This window comes from Sparus aurata, chromosome 15, assembly GCF_900880675.1.
Source record: "Sparus aurata chromosome 15, fSpaAur1.1, whole genome shotgun sequence".
Lineage (NCBI taxonomy): Eukaryota > Metazoa > Chordata > Actinopteri > Spariformes > Sparidae > Sparus > Sparus aurata.
The window spans coordinates 8,965,823-8,988,448 of record NC_044201.1 but is presented as its reverse complement, the minus strand read 5'-3'; the positions used below and the strand labels follow the sequence as shown (position 1 = coordinate 8,988,448).

At 40.7% G+C, this 22,626-nt stretch overlaps 2 protein-coding genes across 2 annotated transcripts; both read right to left on the bottom strand.

The window, feature by feature from the left end:
* Positions 1-8,376: 8,376 nt before the first annotated feature.
* LOC115596375 (peroxisomal N(1)-acetyl-spermine/spermidine oxidase-like) lies at positions 8,377-13,352 on the bottom strand. The gene is made up of 10 exons (XM_030441433.1): positions 13,110-13,352; positions 12,411-12,587; positions 11,689-11,819; positions 11,372-11,559; positions 10,270-10,451; positions 9,806-9,975; positions 9,622-9,707; positions 9,385-9,497; positions 9,128-9,282; positions 8,377-9,014 (listed from the first exon to the last, which is right to left on the bottom strand). The coding sequence occupies exons 1-10, from the start codon at positions 13,261-13,263 to the stop codon at positions 8,862-8,864; spliced, it is 1,509 nt and encodes a 502-aa protein (XP_030297293.1). The 5' UTR covers positions 13,264-13,352; the 3' UTR covers positions 8,377-8,861.
* Positions 13,353-14,721: 1,369 nt separating this feature from the next.
* Positions 14,722-20,904, bottom strand: LOC115596377 (peroxisomal N(1)-acetyl-spermine/spermidine oxidase-like). Its single transcript, XM_030441436.1, has 10 exons — positions 20,503-20,904; positions 19,652-19,828; positions 19,406-19,536; positions 19,106-19,293; positions 17,877-18,058; positions 17,401-17,570; positions 17,092-17,177; positions 16,882-16,994; positions 15,522-15,676; positions 14,722-15,415 (listed from the first exon to the last, which is right to left on the bottom strand). Exons 1-10 carry the CDS (start codon positions 20,654-20,656, stop codon positions 15,287-15,289), a joined length of 1,485 nt encoding a protein of 494 aa, XP_030297296.1. The 5' UTR covers positions 20,657-20,904; the 3' UTR covers positions 14,722-15,286.
* Between the last annotated feature and the right edge of the window lie 1,722 nt (positions 20,905-22,626).

The following is a 22,626-nucleotide window of genomic DNA, read 5'->3' as shown; positions in this document are numbered from 1 at the left end:
ACAGACAAGTCCTGTGATTTTCAGGCGGATATGATTAAATTTGACCATTTAAACAGGGGGAACGCATCCTGACAGCTTGGAATATTACTGTCAGATACTGTTCCCCCTCTGTTCAGTATGAAAGGAGGCTCACACATCTTTAAAATGTATACTACTGACTTATTCTCCCACAACAGACAATTCCTGTGATTTTCAGGTGGATATGATTAAATCTGACCTTTTAAACAGGGGGAACGCATCCTGACAGCTTGGAATATCACTATCAGATACTGTTCCCCCTCTGTTCAGTATGAAAGGAGGCTCACACATCTTTCAAATTCATACTCCTGACTTCTTTCCCAACAACAGACAAGTCCTGTGATTTTCAGGCGGATATGATTAAATTTGACCATTTAAACAGGGGGAACGCATCCTGACAGCTTGGAATATCACTATCAGATACTGTTCCCCCTCTGTTCAGTATGAAAGGAGGCTCACACATCTTTAAAATTCATACTACTGACTTCTTCTCCCACAACAGATAAATCATGTGATTTTCAGGCAGATATCATTAAATCTGACCGTTTAAACAGGGGGAACGCATCCTGACAGCTTGGAATATTACTGTCAGATACTGTTCCCCCTCTGTTCAGTATGAAAGGAGGCTCACACATCTTTAAAATTTATACTACTGACTTCTTCTCCCACAACAGACAAGTCCTGTGATTTTCAGGCGGATATGATTAAATTTGACCATTTAAACAGGGGGAACGCATCCTGACAGCTTGGAATATTACTGTCAGATACTGTTCCCCCTCTGTTCAGTATGAAAGGAGGCTCACACATCCTTCAAATTCATACTCCTGACTTCTTTGCCAACAACAGACAAGTCCTGTGATTTTCAGGCGGATATGATTAAATTTGACCATTTAAACAGGGGGAACGCATCCTGACAGCTTGGAATATTACTGTCAGATAGTGTTCCCCCTCTGTTCAGTATGAAAGGAGGCTCACACATCTTTCAAATTCATACTCCTGACTTCTTTCCCAACAACAGACAAGTCCTGTGATTTTCAGGCGAATATAATTAAATTTGACCGTTTAAATGGGGGAACACATCCTGACAGCTTGGAATATCACTATCAGATACTGTTCCCCCTCTGTTCAGTATGAAAGGAGGCTCACACATCTTTCAAATTAATACTCATGACTTCTTTCCCCACAACAGAGAAGTCCTGTGATTTTCAGGCGGATATGATTAAATTTGACCATTTAAACAGGGGAAACGCATCCTGACAGCTTGGAATATTACTGTCAGATACTGTTCCCCCTCTGTTCAGTATGAAAGGAGGCTCACACATCCTTCAAATTCATACTCCTGACTTCTTTCCCAACAACAGACAAGTCCTGTGATTTTCAGGCGGATATGATTAAATTTGACCATTTAAACAGGGGGAACGCATCCTGACAGCTTGGAATATCACTATCAGATACTGTTCCCCCTCTGTTCAGTATGAAAGGAGGCTCACACATCTTTCAAATTCATACTCCTGACTTCTTTCCCAACAACAGATAATTCCTGTGATTTTCAGGCGGATATCATTAAATCTGACCTTTTAAACAGGGGGAACGCGTCCTGACAGCTTCGAATATTACTGTCAGATAGTGTTCCCCCTCTGTTCAGTATGAAAGGAGGCTCACACATCTTTCAAATTCATACTCCTGACTTCTTTCCCAACAACAGACAAGTCCTGTGATTTTCAGGTGAATATAACTAAATTTGACCGTTTAAATGGGGGAACACATCCTGACAGCTTGGAATATCACTATCAGATACTGTTCCCCCTCTTTTCAGTATGAAAGGAGGCTCACACATCTTTCAAATTAATACTCATGACTTCTTTCCCCACAACAGACAAGTCCTGTGATTTTCAGGCGGATATGATTAAATTTGACCATTTAAACAGGGGGAACGCATCCTGACAGCTTGGAATATTACTGTCAGATACTGTTCCCCCTCTGTTCAGTATGAAAGGAGGCTCACACATCCTTTAAATTCATACTCATGACTTCTTTCCCAACAACAAACAAGTCCTGTGATTTTCAGGTGGATATGATTAAATTTGACCGTTTAAATGGGGGAACACATCCTGACAGCTTGGAATATCACTATCAGATACTGTTCCCCCTCTGTTCAGTATGAAAAGAGGCTCACACATCTTTCAAATTCATACTCCTGACTTCTTTCCCAACAACAGATAATTCCTGTGATTTTCAGGCGGATATCATTAAATTTGACCATTTAAACAGGGGGAACGCATCCTGACAGCTTGGAATATCACTATCAGATACTGTTCCCCCTCTGTTCAGTATGAAAGGAGGCTCACACATCTTTCAAATTCATACTCATGACTTCTTTCCCCACAACAGACAAGTCCTGTGATTTTCAGGCGGATATGATTAAATTTGACCATTTAAACAGGGGGAACGCATCCTGACAGCTTGGAATATTACTGTCAGATACTGTTCCCCCTCTGTTCAGTATGAAAGGAGGCTCACACATCCTTTAAATTCATACTCCTGACTTCTTTCCCAACAACAAACAAGTCCTGTGATTTTCAGGTGGATATAATTAAATTTGACCGTTTAAATGGGGGAACACATCCTGACAGCTTGGAATAACACTATCAGATAGTGTTCCCCCCCTGTTCAGTATGAAAGGAGGCTCACACATCCTTCAAATTAATACTCATGACTTCTTTCCCCACAACAGAGAAGTCCTGTGATTTTCAGGCGGATATGATTAAATTTGACCATTTAAACAGGGGAAACGCATCCTGACAGCTTGGAATATTACTGTCAGATACTGTTCCCCCTCTGTTCAGTATGAAAGGAGGCTCACACATCCTTCAAATTCATACTCCTGACTTCTTTCCCAACAACAGACAAGTCCTGTGATTTTCAGGCGGATATGATTAAATTTGACCATTTAAACAGGGGGAACGCATCCTGACAGCTTGGAATATCACTATCAGATACTGTTCCCCCTCTGTTCAGTATGAAAGGAGGCTCACACATCTTTCAAATTCATACTCCTGACTTCTTTCCCAACAACAGATAATTCCTGTGATTTTCAGGCGGATATCATTAAATCTGACCTTTAAACAGGGGGAACGCGTCCTGACAGCTTCGAATATTACTGTCAGATAGTGTTCCCCCTCTGTTCAGTATGAAAGGAGGCTCACACATCTTTCAAATTCATACTCCTGACTTCTTTCCCAACAACAGACAAGTCCTGTGATTTTCAGGTGGATATAATTAAATTTGACCGTTTAAATGGGGGAACACATCCTGACAGCTTGGAATATCACTATCAGATACTGTTCCCCCTCTTTTCAGTATGAAAGGAGGCTCACACATCTTTCAAATTAATACTCATGACTTCTTTCCCCACAACAGACAAGTCCTGTGATTTTCAGGCGGATATGATTAAATTTGACCATTTAAACAGGGGGAACGCATCCTGACAGCTTGGAATATTACTGTCAGATACTGTTCCCCCTCTGTTCAGTATGAAAGGAGGCTCACACATCCTTTAAATTCATACTCATGACTTCTTTCCCAACAACAAACAAGTCCTGTGATTTTCAGGTGGATATGATTAAATTTGACCGTTTAAATGGGGGAACACATCCTGACAGCTTGGAATAACACTATCAGATAGTGTTCCCCCCCTGTTCAGTATGAAAGGAGGCTCACACATCCTTCAAATTCATACTCCTGACTTCTTTCCCAACAACAGACAAGTCCTGTGATTTTCAGGCGGATATGATTAAATTTGACCATTTAAACAGGGGAAACGCATCCTGACAGCTTGGAATATTACTGTCAGATACTGTTCCCCCTCTGTTCAGTATGAAAGGAGGCTCACACATCCTTCAAATTCATACTCCTGACTTCTTTCCCAACAACAGACAAGTCCTATGATTTTCAGGCGGATATGATTAAATTTGACCATTTAAACAGGGGGAACGCATCCTGACAGCTTGGAATATCACTATCAGATACTGTTCCCCCTCTGTTCAGTATGAAAAGAGGCTCACACATCTTTCAAATTCATACTCCTGACTTCTTTCCCAACAACAGATAATTCCTGTGATTTTCAGGCGGATATCATTAAATCTGACCTTTTAAACAGGGGGAACGCGTCCTGACAGCTTCGAATATTACTGTCAGATACTGTTCCTCCTCTGTTCAGTATGAAAGGAGGCTCACACATCTTTCAAATTCATAGTCATGACTTCTTTCCCAACAACAGACAAGTCCTGTGATTTTCAGGCGGATATGATTAAATTTGACCATTTAAACAGGGGGAACGCATCCTGACAGCTTGGAATATTACTGTCAGATACTGTTCCCCCTCTGTTCAGCATGAAAGGAGGCTCACACATCTTTCAAATTCATACTCCTGACTTCTTTCCCAACAACAGACAAGTCCTGTGATTTTCAGGCGGATATGATTAAATTTGACCATTTAAACAGGGGGAACGCATCCTGACAGCTTGGAATATTACTGTATAATAGTGTTCCCCCTCTGTTCAGTATGAAAGGAGGCTCACACATCCTTCAAATTCATACTCCTGACTTCTTTCCCAACAACAGACAAGTCCTGTGATTTTCAGGCGGATATGATTAAATTTGACCATTTAAACAGGGGGAACGCATCCTGACAGCTTGGAATATTACTGTCAGATACTGTTCCCCCTCTGTTCAGTATGAAAGGAGGCTCACACATCCTTCAAATTCATACTCCTGACTTCTTTCCCAACAACAGACAAGTCCTGTGATTTTCAGGCGGATATGATTAAATTTGACCATTTAAACAGGGGGAACGCATCCTGACAGCTTGGAATATTACTGTCAGATACTGTTCCCCCTCTGTTCAGTATGAAAGGAGGCTCACACATCTTTAAAATTTATACTACTGACTTCTTCTCCCACAACAGATAAATCATGTGATTTTCAGGCGGATATCATTAAATCTGACCGTTTAAACAGGGGGAACGCATCCTGACAGCTTGGAATATTACTGTCAGATACTGTTCCCCCTCTGTTCAGTATGAAAGGAGGCTCACACATCTTTAAAATTTATACTACTGACTTCTTCTCCCACAACAGACAAGTCCTGTGATTTTCAGGCGGATATGATTAAATTTGACCATTTAAACAGGGGGAACGCATCCTGACAGCTTGGAATATTACTGTCAGATACTGTTCCCCCTCTGTTCAGTATGAAAGGAGGCTCACACATCCTTCAAATTCATGCTCCTGACTTCTTTCCCAACAACAGACAAGTCCTGTGATTTTCAGGCGGATATGATTAAATTTGACCATTTAAACAGGGGGAACGCATCCTGACAGCTTGGAATATTACTGTCAAATAGTGTTCCCCCTCTGTTCAGTATGAAAGGAGGCTCACACATCTTTAAAATTTATACTACTGACTTATTCTCCCACCACAGACAATTCCTGTGATTTTCAGGCGGACATGATTAAATTTGACCATTTAAACAGGGGGAAACGCATCCTGACAGCTTGGAATATTACCGTCAGATACTGTTCCCCCTCTTTTCAGTATGAAAGGAGGCTCACACATCTTTCAAATTAATACTCATGACTTCTTTCCCCACAACAGACAAGTCCTGTGATTTTCAGGCGGATATGATTAAATTTGACCATTTAAACAGGGGGAACGCATCCTGACAGCTTGGAATATTACTGTCAGATACTGTTCCCCCTCTGTTCAGTATGAAAGGAGGCTCACACATCCTTTAAATTCATACTCCTGACTTCTTTCCCAACAACAAACAAGTCCTGTGATTTTCAGGTGGATATAATTAAATTTGACCGTTTAAATGGGGGAACACATCCTGACAGCTTGGAATAACACTATCAGATAGTGTTCCCCCCTCTGTTCAGTATGAAAGGAGGCTCACACATCCTTCAAATTCATACTCCTGACTTCTTTCCCAACAACAGACAAGTCCTGTGATTTTCAGGCGGATATGATTAAATTTGACCATTTAAACAGGGGAAACGCATCCTGACAGCTTGGAATATTACTGTCAGATACTGTTCCCCCTCTGTTCAGTATGAAAGGAGGCTCACACATCTTTCAAATTCATAGTCATGACTTCTTTCCCAACAACAGACAAGTCCTGTGATTTTCAGGCGGATATGATTAAATTTGACCATTTAAACAGGGGGAACGCATCCTGACAGCTTGGAATATTACTGTCAGATACTGTTCCCCCTCTGTTCAGTATGAAAGGAGGCTCACACATCCTTTAAATTCATACTCCTGACTTCTTTCCCAACAACAAACAAGTCCTGTGATTTTCAGGTGGATATAATTAAATTTGACCGTTTAAATGGGGGAACACATCCTGACAGCTTGGAATATTACTGTCAGATACTGTTCCCCCTCTGTTCAGTATGAAAGGAGGCTCACACATCCTTCAAATTCATACTCCTGACTTCTTTCCCAACAACAGACAAGTCCTGTGATTTTCAGGCGGATATGATTAAATTTGACCATTTAAACAGGGGAAACGCATCCTGACAGCTTGGAATATTACTGTCAGATACTGTTCCCCCTCTGTTCAGTATGAAAGGAGGCTCACACATCCTTCAAATTCATACTCCTGACTTCTTTCCCAACAACAGACAAGTCCTGTGATTTTCAGGCGGATATGATTAAATTTGACCATTTAAACAGGGGGAACGCATCCTGACAGCTTGGAATATCACTATCAGATACTGTTCCCCCTCTGTTCAGTATGAAAGGAGGCTCACACATCTTTCAAATTCATACTCCTGACTTCTTTCCCAACAACAGATAATTCCTGTGATTTTCAGGCGGATATCATTAAATCTGACCTTTTAAACAGGGGGAACGCGTCCTGACAGCTTCGAATATTACTGTCAGATACTGTTCCTCCTCTGTTCAGTTTGAAAGGAGGCTCACACATCTTTCAAATTCATAGTCATGACTTCTTTCCCAACAACAGACAAGTCCCGTGATTTTCAGGCGGATATGATTAAATTTGACCATTTAAACAGGGGGAACGCATCCTGACAGCTTGGAATATTACTGTCAGATACTGTTCCCCCTCTGTTCAGTATGAAAGGAGGCTCACACATCCTTCAAATTCATACTCCTGACTTCTTTCCCAACAACAGACAAGTCCTGTGATTTTCAGGCGGACATGATTACATTTGACCATTTAAACAGGGGAAACACATCCTGACAGCTTGGAATATTACTGTCAGATACTGTTCCCCCTCTGTTCAGTATGAAAGGAGGCTCACACATCCTTCAAATTCATACTCCTGACTTCTTTCCCAACAACAGACAAGTCCTGTGATTTTCAGGCGGACATGATTACATTTGACCATTTAAACAGGGGAAACACATCCTGACAGCTTGGAATATTACTGTCAGATACTGTTTCCCCTCTGTTCAGTATGAAAGGAGGCACACACGAGGCAGTCTTTGAGTTAATTTGTGGTTAATAAAACATGAAACTTGGTACACGTGTACAGTTTGTGGGCCCTGAATATTTTGTGTAAATGAAAAAAAGGAAAAATAAAAAGTGGACATTTAATTATTAAAATAAATGTTGCGTTTATTATAATGTGTGCCTTCGTAAAATCATATGACAAACAACCACACACATGATTCCAAATAATAGCTGCCGGTGATTTAATTGCACATTGAATTTATTCATTTTCATTTAAATAAATTTAATGTTTCAACATAAAGTGTGAAAAAGCACTGTGAGAATCAAATACTGACTTAAAAATAAATCTGTCTCATCAAAAAGACCCCAAAACTTCTTCTCTCTAATTCTTTGCAGTTGTTTGATTAAAAAATAGAAAAAAACGATAATCAGCTTTAATTTGTCAGGTTTTGTCTCTTGATGATGTGACACATTTTCAGCAGCTTATATTTACAAAACAACATAAATAGATATTATCAGGAGTCAGTTATAAATATAAAACAATGCCAAAAGCACAAGTAAGTTTTCTCATAAAAGTTCGCTAAATTAAATGTAACTTAATAATTTAAAGCTAAGCAACATTAAGCAGGCAATTTATGTAATTTGTCATCAGAAGATTCAGAAATCTTACAAACAAAAACTGATGTCTGATGATTATTAAAGTTAAAGAATCATACAACTGGAAAGAATGTGTATTATAAAGTGGTGACAGTATATATATATATGTATATATATATGCATATACATATGTATATATATATATATAAAAAAAGTAGAATAGAATTGTTGTATGATATTGACAACAAAATAAAAAGCAAAAACAGGACAAGAACAATGTAATAATAAATGTTATGTTTATTTACAATATCTGACACTATATCCAAAATATATATCCTCAAAAGGGGAAAGTTGAAAGCTGTATTGACTTCAGTCTTGAAATAATAATAAAAAAGATGCAAAATCACTGCTAATTGATATCACTGTGTTGTTATTAAGCTGATTTGTAAACAGGATTACATGTTAAAATTTAATTTTAAGAGCATTTCATCATTTAACATTTTAGGCTGTATCTTTAATGTGTTTAATGAAAAAATCATAACTGTATTATCATTTGTATAGATTGCCTGTCCATCTGTTTGTACTTTAATGCACCGTAAGCAGGAGCTTTGCTCTTCACTGGTCGGGGAACATTTTTCAAAAATGTAAATGACTGATTTAAATAAGCAGCAGGCTCCCAGACAATCAACCCAAACATGGTCATTTAAAAAAGGTGCACATTTTTAGCTATAAATCCGGTGAAGAATCCCTTTTTGCGTTCCTTTAAAGCTTTGACTTGTGTGGCTCTGACTGACTGACGGTGGTGCAGTGAGAGATGAGTCGATCAGCTTCTCTCCACCCAGTGAGGAGAGCTCCATGGACGGTGGAGTAGAAGTAGGGATGAGTAGCCTCTCCAGCAAACAGCACCTGCAGGGGCTGAAACAGACCAAACTGCTAGAACAGGGAAACTTAAATATTGGCTCATCAGGTGCATATCGGTGTGTTGGCTGGGAGCACACATTTATGTTTGAGCATGAACATTTAGGTACTTTTGCCTGTGATCCCTTCGTAGGCAGCGGCTCCATCATGTTCTCCAGGTCCTGCACTGAGCAGCCTCTTCCAGGGAAACTGTAGGATCCACACGTCCAGGGGTCATGAAACCACTGAGAGCGCAGGACTCTCCTCGGGGTGATGGTCGGGTTCCCTAAACATACACAGTTAGTCCAGAAATGCTGAAAGAAATTATTCTAACATAACCAAGGTTGGAATGATTATACAATTAGGCTTCTGACTCATTCAGAATCACCTGTAAACCGGCGGATGAGTTGTGTGATGTTTTGCATGACCTCCTGTTCAGGCAGCGTCTCCATATACTCTGACTCATGCCCGGCGATCCAACCACACAGAACATGGCCGTACCTGAAAGTTAAAACACAAACAAAACTGCACTCCTACTCAAATAATCTGACAGTGTATTTCTGTTGAATGCAATCTCAACATGTGAGACATGAACCAGCATTTGTGTGCCAATGTGTTTGTTGACCTTTCAGTGGGTTTGAGCACAGTGAAGCCAAACAACTTCTTTATCCAGGATCTATGTACATCTGGCACTTGGTCCACCATGGCATCCTGAAACGAAAACACGAAAGAGAAAAGAGCGTATGTAATTGATTCAGTGTGTATGCGCGGTAAAATGTACACCTTTCATCGTTGACCACACGTCTCACCTCATCTTCCCATGAGAAATAGATGACCTCACAGTCAGCATCCCACCACGGCAAATCAAATTCCACAAATATTTTGTTGTTCGTTCCGAAGCCGAGTCTCTGGACGGAGTGCAGCTTGTGCAGAGGGAGAGGAGGATGGAACAGGGCTTGGTGGTGCTTCTTCAGGTACCCTGATGAAACAGAACAAGTTACTTTATGCGCAGTACCAAACAGCCTGAGAAAAAAAAAGCCCATGTCGATGTCATGCTGTCGTCACTTAATTTTGAATCCAAGGTGTCACTTAATGACAGATTTGGTACCACATAAAAATGTTTTTGTGATAACTTACAATACTAAAGCTGGACGCAAACTGAGGATAATACAGTTGCATGTCAAAACTTGTTTGTGTAGCACTAACTCAACATTTCATGCACTGAGATAGAAGACATCAAACTGTGCGTGTGAATAAATGCATCTGATTTTACCGAGAGGTAGCGTGACAATAACATGATCAGCAGCGACCCTCTCCCCGTCATCGCACTCGACGGTCACAGTGTTCACTCCGTTCTCTGTGCTGTTCCAGTGGACACAGCGCACAGGCCGATTGTAGGTCACCAAGTCAGCGGGGAGCTCCGACATCAAGTTTTTGATTAGATCTTCATAGCCACTGCAGGAGAAAGAAAATCATAAAAGAGAAGTCAGACGGACACACGTGCTGTAGAAATCACTTAAGGGATAGTTCGGGTTTTTTGAAGTGGGGTCATATAAAGTACATATCTATAGTCGATCTGTTTCCTACCGTAATCACCGATCAGCGCAGCCTCAGTTTGGAGAAGTAGAGAGCCGCTCCAGCCCAGACGCTCAGCTTTGTACTGCAGTGAACAGGGGTTCAGCGAATAAGTGAAATTAACCACCTAAAACAAGGCTCACCTAAAAAAAATCTATATCAGGTCAAGTGTACGTTGTATAGGTAAAATTCACACCGCTTTACATCGCCGTCAGACCGCGCTTTCTTTTGGCACTACATACAGAACCCCCGTATCCCTACGCATGAGCGCTAATGTGGAAGGATACGGAGAGTTAAATTTCGTTTTTATCGAAAGTAAACCTCACGTCCAGCCGCCGCTCGCAGATCAGCTGTTGCCCAGTTACGCTAATGCGTAGGGATACGAAGGTTCTGTGGTTGAGAAAATGTAGTGCCAAAAGAAAGCGCGATCTGACAGTGATGTTAAGCAGTGTGAATTTTACCTATACAACGTACACTTGAACTTATATAGATTTTTTTACGTGAGCCTTGTTTTAGGTGGTTAATTTTGCTTTTTTGCTGGACCCCGTTCACTGCAGTACAAAGCTGAGCGTCTGGGCTGGAGCGGCTCTCTACTTCTCCAAACTGAGGCTGCGCTGATAGGTGATTACGGTAGGAAACAGATCGACTATATGTACTTTATATGACCCCACTTCAAAAAACCTGAACTATCCCTTTAAGTAAAATACTGGATAACATATTATCTTTATTTTATGCCACTTGATAATGAGATTTTAAAATGAAAATGCAGGAAGTGAGGATGCACTGTTTGAGTAAAAAACCTTGGGAATGTGCAGTCCAGTCCAGGTAGAGTCTCGTAAAGGCCAAAGCCCCCCAGGCCCACCTCATCCATGCTGTGGGTCCCATTAACGCAGCACTCCACCTTCAACATGGTACTGATCAAACACAGTCTCAGAGATCTAGTGGCTGCGTCAGCATCTTTCCACTTCTCTGCTGCTCGCTGTTTTACCTGCACCAGACAGCAAGCAGTGAAACAAGATTTATCATCAAACACAGCTAAAATATTCTAGATAATCCAGGCTGGTAGCTAAAACACACTCTGCTGGTATTACAGTTGTAGTCACTGTAAGAAATGTACCTCTGATCGGATGAAATCTCCCACACTGGCACAGGGTTCGCCTCCTTTACTCTGAAAGTCTGAACTTTCAGTCAGCAGCTCAATAAACATCTCCTTGGCAGGATCGAAGTCCTCAGCATTCAGCTTCCGACCTGCAGACGTTACGTAACCCACAGAAAGCTAATTAGGAAAACAGCCAACTTATATCACTTCACTCACACACTATTACACTAAGTCATCTATACCCTGACTCAAAGCAAAAGCGGCTGTAATTCATTACACACGTACACACCTAAAATGTCTCTTCTGCACTCAAGCTTATACATATTTTAACATCAGTTAAATTAAGGTACCTGTCTGACTTGTGTAGCAGACTGCAGTCAAACTTAAGTCTCAAATCAGCTTTTTTTTTTGGCTGCTATACATAAATAATGCACAATCATAACTATTTTTTCCCCCCTAAATAAATAAAAAATCCACCACCCTTTTTAACTGATATAAGAATTTACTCTATGCATACCAGCTAAGTCCACAACAGAGAGTCATAGGGCCTTGGCATAAAAAGGAAAGGTCAAACTATCCACAAATAATTACGGACTAAATATAAACTAAAATACTGCATCATGTCATGCCATACAATTTAACCTCACAAACTTTTTGGCCCCTCACATACAGATTTCTACTCCTACGATCTGAGAGTTCAGTCTTACAACAGGCTTTGTTTTTTCAAAACCTCTGGCGACCTGAACTGGTGAAGATGTTGGGAACCCAGGGAGGATGTCCTCCGATGTCCATGGTCTGGTTCTCTGTGGTGAGGGCCTCTGGATCAAGGAGCCCATACTGACGGGCCAGACAAAACACGGGGTTCTCCTCGGACGGTCCATGGATCCAGTTTGCCCCTATCTCAATGATATTATCACCTGCAGAAGAGAAGAAGATCATCACGGATCTGGGTTGTTGTTCCTTTAAATTGTGAAGCAAAAATGATTATTTCCATTAATTCTTAACTCTTAGTGTCAAAAACTGTCAAAACAACCAGTGACGGAATACAGTACAATTTACTCAAGTGCTGTTCTTAAGTACCATATTCATATGGTGTACCCCAATGTCAGCTGGGACCTGGTAATGTACAGTGAGAGGATCAGCTGTTTCAGATGATATATATGTACTGGCGCTCTGACAGAAAAATGTTGAATATCGGCTCAGATAATCGGTCAATCGATAATCGGTCTGCCTAGTAAAAATAACGGCACTTTTATTTGTTTTTATGATTAGGTACAACAGTAACTTACATCAGGGGCGACCGCGAAACATTAACAGGCTGCACCTACTCCTGCAGTAATTAACACGTAATATGAAGAGCCAGTCAGCCTGTCTCTGTGGTCAACAGGCTGCGGGGTAAGTGTGCAGAAGTTGCTACAGAACACGGACAAGTCGCTCACCCAGTCTTCCTGTTCTGATCCTCCCTCCGCTTCTCGCAGTCGCTTCAAGAATCCGCACATGATGGAAACCGGCTTTGACGAGCCTGTGAGCCGCTGCTACGCCTGATATCCCGCATCCTACTATGACTACTTTAGAGTTCACACCGAAAGACATGGCTGGGCCCTAACTACTACGGACAGTTCACTCTGCTGATGGATAACTGTCTCTGTTTGACTTCCTGTGGAGATGACGAAAAAAGGGGGACATTTCCGGTTCAAAACCTTCGAAATAAAGGTCGTTTATATGGAGGCCGGGTTACTTTACAAGTTGGTGAATGTGGAAGCACACACATGCATATGGTGGCATGTTCAGCTTCTTACACATGTACTCGTAAAGGGGTAAATATCAAGCTTCAGTCATTGTTTGATTTGGAAAATAACAATAACAATAATAATAACAATAATAATAATAATAATAATAATAATAATAATAATAATAATAATAATAATTGTATTACAATAATTGTTCTTATTTTTGGTAGTCTTTGCATAAGATTTTTCCTTCTCTGGTGCTCCCATTTTCAGAAGAAAAATTGAAAAGAATTACAAAAGTGCCCCCGTGGTAGAAAAAACATGATACAGTGGCGTCATCATATTTGGTCTCTGTGTGCCTTTAAATGGTTAAACAGGCTGTAGTTCACTGTGTGTTTTATAACAGAGATGTACTCAGTCTGGTTATACTTTAAACCTGAGTCACACAATAAAACAGTTTTGCAGCTGGTGTCCTTGTGAAAACATTTTTAACCCCTGTCCCTCAGACAGTCCGCCACTGAATGACTAGCCGTGACCTGAACATCCCCACACACCAGGCAATGGTTAGACATCGTCTTTTGTACTGACTTCTGTCACTTTAAGCCAAGATGAGCTACTCAACTTTAAACTACATTTACAGAGACAGTGGTCCATTGTGATTGATATTTCCTACGTGATAGAATGGAGAGCCCTATTTTTAATCTAATTCAGGGGGGTTGTATGTCTGCTTTTTACTGTAAAAAGACAGATACTCATGTGTGTAAACATTTTACACATATGTGAGTATCTACTCAATAACGTTTTCGGCTTGGATAGGTTGTTACCAGTGAGAGGCCTTTTTTATTGTGGCAACTTGATTAAACACATTAATTCAGGAGTATGTAACATGTAAGCAACGATAAACAGGACCTTCCTCAAACAGGGCCAGTAAAAGCAGAACCCTCCTTAAGGCCTTTATCATGTCACCTGATATTGTAATGTGTAATGCACAATATCAAACACATTTTCAGTTAGAAGGACATGCAGTAATCCTGGAACTTTCTGGGACCCCTGAAGTATGACCAGAGGGCAGCTGTCCATAAGACCACGCTGTTTTTATCGTTCCTGGGTTGGTCCCTGGGAACTTTCTGCAGTGCAACCAACAAAGATGATGCAGCTGCGGTGAGGTTCACAATGACTTGACAGCTTCCAAAACCTGTTAGATCTCCACTTGGTAGGGTGACTGAATGGAAACAATTAGGAGAAAAATCCTATCCTTCCTATCCATAACAGTAAACAACATATAGCCATGCAGGACTGCAATCACATATGCTCACACCTGTTTATGGATTAATCTGTGAAAATTTTAATTTTGCATAAAAAACACTGTTGCTTCAACAATTACATTCTTGCATGTGCAGTTGTTCAGCGAATATACTGACATGGCAGACAGAACAGTGAATCTTTCCAGTGGTTACAGCTATTGGCTGAAGTGTAAATTCAACAAATCAAAAGAAATGTGTTATGGTTGGTAAATAAATTGACTGGAAGGTAATCTGGCAAGCTTTTTTTTGTTTTGTTATCTTACATCGGTGGATGATTGTGTATGCCACTTGGTTTATTTCAAACTAGCTCCAAATGTAAAAAACAAATAAACAAACAAAAAAACCCTTAAAAAATAAATAAGTGGAAAACCAGGTTCCTTTATGTGGTCCGAGAGATTCTCCTTTCAAGCTGCAAAAGGCTTTATAGAGTGTTTTTTTACATACAGTACGTAGTCTGTAAGAAATGTGAAAATAGTGGCGTTCTCTATTAAAATCCATGGGATGAAAAGTATCAACCTTAATTAATTTGATGCAAAAAAATATAAAATGTTGTTAGCTTCTTTTTTTTTGATCTGGGTGGCCTCATGGACTGACGGTGGAGTAGTGAGAGATGAGTCGATCAGCTTCTCTCCACCCAGTGAGGAGAGCTCCGTGGACGGTGGAGTAGTGGCAGGGATGAGTAGCCTCTCCTGCAAACAACACCTGCAGGGGCTGAAACGCATCCAAGCAGTTAGAACCGAGGGGCAACTGAGGTCGCGTTCATGTACTCACTATGCACATGTGCGTTTGTGTGAAAACAAAACGTGTTCACGTATACCTGTGACTGTGATCCCTTCACAGGCAGCGGCTCCATCATGTTCTCCAGGTCCTGCGCTGAGACGCCTACTGCTGGGTAGCAGAAGGACCCACATGTCCAGGGGTCATGGAACCACTGAGTGCGCAGGATTCCCCTTGGTGTGATTGTAGGGTTTCCTAAACACACACAGTTATGCTGACATGACCATCCTGGAAAGACTCAGAAACACTTTTAGAACATTTTTAATAAGTAGTTCAGTTGGTGTGAGTGTGAGCCCCATGTACAGAGACTGTGTCCTCGATCCAAGATCCAGATTACATGAATTATATCAGAAGTTTTACTACCTTATGTAGAACATCTCGAGATCCTCTGATGCGTCAATATTATTGCGATCTTAAACATTAACTGACACCTCTTTAATTAGGTCGAATACATTTTCAACAGGACACTGATAGTCATACTTGTGGCTGTAATTCTATACAGTAATACTCCTGTGCACAAAGCTAAAAATAGAGAAATAGCTCTGCTATTCTTTCAATGAGTGAGTCAAAATATGTACGGTTTGGCCAGCGGGTGGCACCACAGGAAAGGACACCAGTTTTGTAAACATCCTTGAGGTGTTCACAGCTGGGAAACTTCTATCGTCCTGAAAAGTCTGACAGGTTTGGGAGGATATTAATGTGATGACTATATGCCGACTTAATGTAAATGCATTATATTCCCATTATTTTAAATTGGCAAGCAAATAAATTCTATTATAAAAATGAATATAAACTATTCACTCAGTGTGTACATTACATTATTGAGTAGAATTGTTATTAATATTAGTAACACTTTTAACTAATCCGTATCCAATCTTATAGTATGGTTGTGTGATGTTTTATAGATTTCATTTGTAGAAATACTTCCTCCACCTATTTTCCTGGATGGTAATAAGTTTGAATGAATGTGTTATCTAAAGGTGTGTGGTCCTCTTATTGGATAATTTACAAAGCATGTATGTGCATAATACTGACTGTTGAAATGTTTGTCCATACACCTGATTAAGGTGAAGCGCCTGTCACACAACCCAGGTGGGCTGAGCTTTATCTTTTAATTTTTTGAGGTTCTAGATTAAAATTAAATTTCGTCATAATTCCTGTCTTTAAAAAAATTCTTTCACATCTTTAAAAGCACTCTATGTAGTTTTGGAGAATACATTCAATATAAAGAACTTGAATATTTACAATTTCAATGAGGTAATAACACAAACTTATTATACAAACAAAGTTATTCCATAACTGAATAAACAAGCTGTTCTCAGAGGAAAATTAGACGAGATAAGATCCATACTAGCAATTAGGAGACAGCTACAGGTCGAAACCACAGCTCTGAAACTCACCTGTGAATGTGCGGATGAGCTCCGTGATGGAACTTCTGAGCTCCTCTTCAGGAAGCGACTCCATATACTCTGACTCCTGCCCGGAGATCCAGCCGCAGAGAACATGGCTTCCCCTGAGAGTTTAAACAGAATTGAGAGGAGGAATTGAGTGCCATAACTGTTGTAAACATTTCCCACAGAAAAGACTGAGAAACTGTCACCTGTCTGTACCTTTCACAGTATTTGAGTACGGTGAACGTGGACATCTTTTTTATCCAGGATTTGCTTATATCCTTTATGTGGACCAAAATGTCCCCCTAAAGACACAAAGGGTGTAAAACAAACAATCACTGTGTGTGTGTGAGCATATTCATTTGTCAGCGATGCACTACTTCTGACAAGGCCTGATATCTAAGCATGCTGCCAGGGTGCAAACATTACAGAACAGAGACACGTGTTCTGTCAAGCTTTATAGCATTTACACAAGGGCTCTGTGCATGCTTGCAAAGGCACTGTGTGATTCATGGCTGCAATACAGACCTCATCTTCCCACACCAGGTGGATGATGTCACAGTCAGCATCCCACCACGGTGACTCAAACTCCACATATATTTTGTTGCACGTCCCAAATCCCAGTTTCTGGACGGAGTGGAGCTTGTGTGCCGGGAGAGGAGGACAGAACAGGGTTGAATGGTGCTTCTTAAGGTATCCTGACGAGAAAAAAGTTGATTGATGAAACATTTTGCCATACCATCAAAAACTATTATATGAGGCTATTGTGAGCAACAAGCCTGACTGTTTTATGGCAATACTGAATTTGAATGATTCTTGCATTTGTGTGATGAGGTATCTTGCTTTGTCAGGTACTTGAAACAACCAGATGGTATTATATGGTTGTTTCATCTGGTTTTCCAAAAGAATTGTTATATCAGAAAGTGCTGTATAATAAATAAAATAATAAACTAAAACTAAATACAAATCTGTATCAATAGTACAGGGTGAGTACAGAGATGTACCTAGAGGTACTGTGACAATAACATGATCAGCAGCGATTCTCTCCCCGTCATCACACTCGACCGTCACAGTGCTCACTCCGTTCTCTGTGCTGTTCCAGTGGACACAGCGAACAGGCCGATTGTAGGTCACCGAGTCAGCGGGGAGCTCCGACATCAAGTTTTTGATTAGATCTTCAAAGGCACTGCAAGAGAAAGGCATGAGTAAACGTTACCTGGATGCAGATATATAAGCTTCTAATTAAGGTAGATATTAGTTTATCTCAGTAACAACCTGTCTCAGCACCCTGAGGAGCCTGACAAGATGATCTCACCAATAATATTACACAAGAGGCGCTCTAGCCTGACTAAACCATAAAAGCATTTTAAGGTGTAGTCAGGCTAGAGTGTCTGGTTTAGAGAGAGTGAGATTCCGGCTCCATGTCTACAAACGAAGCAAAAGGAAGGCAGAGCAGAAGAAGCCTCCATAATGGATTAACAAAGTGTATTCAAGTCAAGGCAAGACTCATTTTTATTAAATAGCCCAATCTCATAAATCAAATTTGCCTCAGGCAGCCTTACAATCTGTAAAGCATACAACACCCTTGATGTGGGTAAGGGACAACTCCACAAAGAACCCTTTTTCACAGGGAGAAACATGGAAGAAATTTCAAATAATTATTCAAAGTGTCTCAAAAACTATTTTAAATGACTAAATGAATTAAAGGGGTGAACTGAGTGCATTTTCATTAATAGACTACTTATTTAGACAGATAAGAGTGTTATCAGCTGCTGTAATTACGTTCTGCAAAATGACATCAAACTGTTTATGATTAGATTTTTGATTAATTTCTCAGAGCCATAGTTAATGTCTGCAAATGAGTCCAGTCCAAAACAAAACAAACTGCAGCTTACTGTTATGTATGACAAAGACAAGCAGCAGACCCTCACATTTTAGAAAGCATGCAGAGCATTTTCTTGAAACATCTGTCCCTTTTCTGAATTACTGCCAATTCACTTTATGTCAGTTGACTAATCTATTAAACATTTCAACTCTGCTGATAGGAAGGGACTGCTAGCACCTGACTGGGTGACGAATACATTGATCTGTCTCGGGGGGCCCTGGGGGAGCCTCATCTGAGTAAACCATTACCAAATAGGGCTGAGCATGTTTAGCCCCTCACTGAGTCTTATTTTTAAGTTTATACCCTTTATTATGGAGGAATGTGTTTGGAAGATGTTGGAGTACAAACCCTGGGAGGTTACAGTCCAGTCCACTTAGACCTTCGAACATGGAAAATCCCGCCAGGTCTACCTCGTCCATGGTGTGAGTTGCACTGGCACAGACCTCGTCCTTCAGCTTGGCACTGAGGCCACACAGTAGCAGCTCTTGGGTATTTTTATCCTTGTCCTTCCACTTCTCTGCTGCTCGCTGTCGAGCCTGCACGTGGTACCACACCCCCACAGAGAGCAGACACAGGATTCATTTTACCATCCAAGAACTTTTCAGATCGTACGGCTGAAAATTTTTTGCTGATTGAGAGGTGACATACTTCTGATCGTATGAAATGTCCTACGCTGGGCCAGGGTGTTTCTCTTCTATTGTGAAATTGTTCAATTTCATCCATGAGCTCGTTAAACATATCCAGAGCAGGTCTCATGAGCTCAGTACTCAGCCTCTGACCTGCACATCACCCACAGAATATAAAATATTCATCTCTCTCTGCACTTCCACAAAGTAATCAATAGGATAACTTGAAATGGGGGGAAAAAAAGGCTGTGGTAAAACCTCCATTGACCTGAACAGCTGAACCAGTTAGGACTCCAGTGAGGACGTTCATCGATGTACATGGCCTGGTTCTCCGGTTTGAGGGCCTCTGGATCCAGGAGCCCATAGTCACGAGCCAGACAAAAGAGTGGGTTCTCCTCAGATGGACCGTGGATATAACTTGCTCCTATCTCCGTGATGTTATTACCTGTAGAGGGAGAGCAGGATTGCGTGGCTGAATTGACCACTAAAATTCAAGTCAGTGGTTTTTTTGGTGTTTTTATTCTTTTTTCTAATTTGGAGAGCATCTCCTGCCGTCAGATCCATTTGCATGTCATTGATGCAAACACAAAAATGTTATACATGTGTATTATGTGTGATAAATTAAGGATTCTTCTACTTCTTAAAAACAATCAATCATTTCAATAGAGCAAAGTCTATAAAGGCGAGGTTTACCAACAGGTGGCACAAATTCACTCTCTTCCAACTGGCTACCTGTAATGTGCATTTGAAACTTTCAGCAAAGTTTGAAGAGTGACGAAATAAAATAAAAACCAAATAAAAACATGAACCTGAAAATGTGCATAATATGACCTCTTTAAAAAAGGTTTACAGCATCCTTTCAAATAAATCGGGTTCTTGGTGGCTTCAGGAAATTTGGAGAAAAGAGAAAGGAAAAGGAAAAAAGAAGAAGAAATGTAGGGACCCCTGTTTGTTTAACGGGAACAGTATGAGAGTGGCACTGATGGGAGGACCTCCGCAAGTCTACGCTTGGGCTCGTAAGGTGTGGAGGTGGAGCCAATCATCATGAGTTTCAGTTATGGCCACTGGTGAGGGCAGTGGAGATGATTACACAGAAAGAGGAACGGCAATGTCGCTCACCCAGTCTTCCTGATTTGATCCTCCCTCCGCTCCTCGCAGTCGCTTCAAGTATCCGCACATGATGGAATCCAGCTCTGACGAGCCTTTGAGCCGCTGCTATGCCTGATATCCCGCATCCGATGACAACTATCTCTGGATCCGCGCTCGCAGCCATGTCGCCTCGCGTTAAACAGACGGTTCCGTTGTCTCGAAGTCGAAGCTTAACTCAGGACCAGTGTGAAGTGATAGGATAGAAGATATTATAACAGGTACCGGACAGGGTATGCAAGTGACGGCTACTTCCGCTTTACCCGAACGGACTTCACCCTAGCCAGCAGGAAACTGCGTTCAGGCCAGCCGTCATTCACGGTCGCGTGTTCGAATGATGAGCCGCACCAATATGTCGAATGCGCGGTTCATGTAAACGTTACGGTAATTGCAACGCAGCGTCCTGTGAGGAGACTGTTCAGGGTGCAGTCTCACAGGTATTGGACGAGTGACACAGGAATGCTCTATTTTTATTTATTTATTTATTTATTTTTTATCAGACACTAAGGCTAATGAAGTGCATCTCCTTGTACTACTTGTTACATGCTATAGTAGTATAAGGAGCATTGTAGTACTTTTACTGCATGGTTTTATTTAAATAATCCAGTCAAAGTCCATCAATACAGACATTTTCCTCTACTTTGAGGTGTGATAAAAAATATTTTCTTCCATAAATACTTCATCAAATTAATATGTTTGGAATCCGTACTTCTTTTGCTACCTGCACAAATAATATGAAGTACTTGTACAGGTTAGTTCAGTTCAAAGTTCATCAGATCAAGCATTTTCCTCTAACTTTGAGGTGTGATAAAAACATGTTCTTCCATAAGTACTTGATCAAACTTATATTTCTGGTATTAGTACTTCCTACACTACCTGCTCAAATACTATGAAGTACTTTTACTGCCTAGTTTTTAAGTAATCCAGGGTCAAAGTTCATCAGAACAGGCATTGTGCAAGTACATGAAATTATATATATGCCAACTTTACTTTGTGGCCACTGTGTTTATGTTTCTTTCATATCAATTGTGAGCTTTTAAAAACTGTTATTCAGTTTAATTAAAGCTATTTTGGATGTTGACTGAACTCATGACGAATAAAATGTTTCAGATTGACTGTGGGTGGGGGGTGGGTAAAAGCCGTTCCATCAGCCATGTAGATCATTTAACAAATGCGTCGCAAGTATAGTAGTACACACCTTTAAAGTTGCTTTCCTTGTTTGGTGAATGATCCACCATCACTTAACTGCATCAACTGTATGCCAGGTGTGTCTAAATATCATTTGATAGTTGTAATCAATGAAACAGAATTTTGTCAAGTCATTTCATTATCTTCATAAATTGGTTCTTATCCAGACCCTGCATTAAAGGGCAACTCTACTCTATAAAACATCACAGAGAAAGTTAATTTACTTCAATCATAGAATTCATCCCCCCGTTCTCAAGTCTTTTACACACAGTAGTGTGTCTTGATGATAGTATGACTTAGCTTACCTGATGGCAGTGAAAATAAGTGATGGCCTGAATAAGTGTGGTCTTTAATAACACTCTTTTCCTGCATCTGACCTGATTCTCCCTATTACTCTTGATACCTGTGTTGGGACCCACAGATGAAGTCATTCATTGTGGATTTCAAAATGGACCGTTCAGTTCCCCCAGAATTCTCCAGTCTGCACATCTAGGTGAAAAGACTGCCAAGGGGCCCAGCTTTGAGCAACTATCGCAACTATTGATATTGGACTCATTTACTTGGTAATATCAGAATCGGTCCGACTCTACGTCATGTTTCCTCGCAGATCTATCCTGTTCAGTTTAACTACCAGTTTCACTGTGAGTGTGTGTGTCTTTCAGACAGAGGGGGGCATTATTATTACTGTTATCTGATTAATCAAATAACAATAATGGTCAACTGGCTGTAAGTCAGTGTTTAAGGCTCCACCAAATATTACAACAGACTTGCTGTTTCTTGAAACTGTGGGAAAAAGGAACAGCCCTCCTCTCTCAGGATACCCCTATTGTGTAATGTTGATAGGTTCTCACACACACACACACACGCACGCACACACACACACACACACACACACACACACACACACAC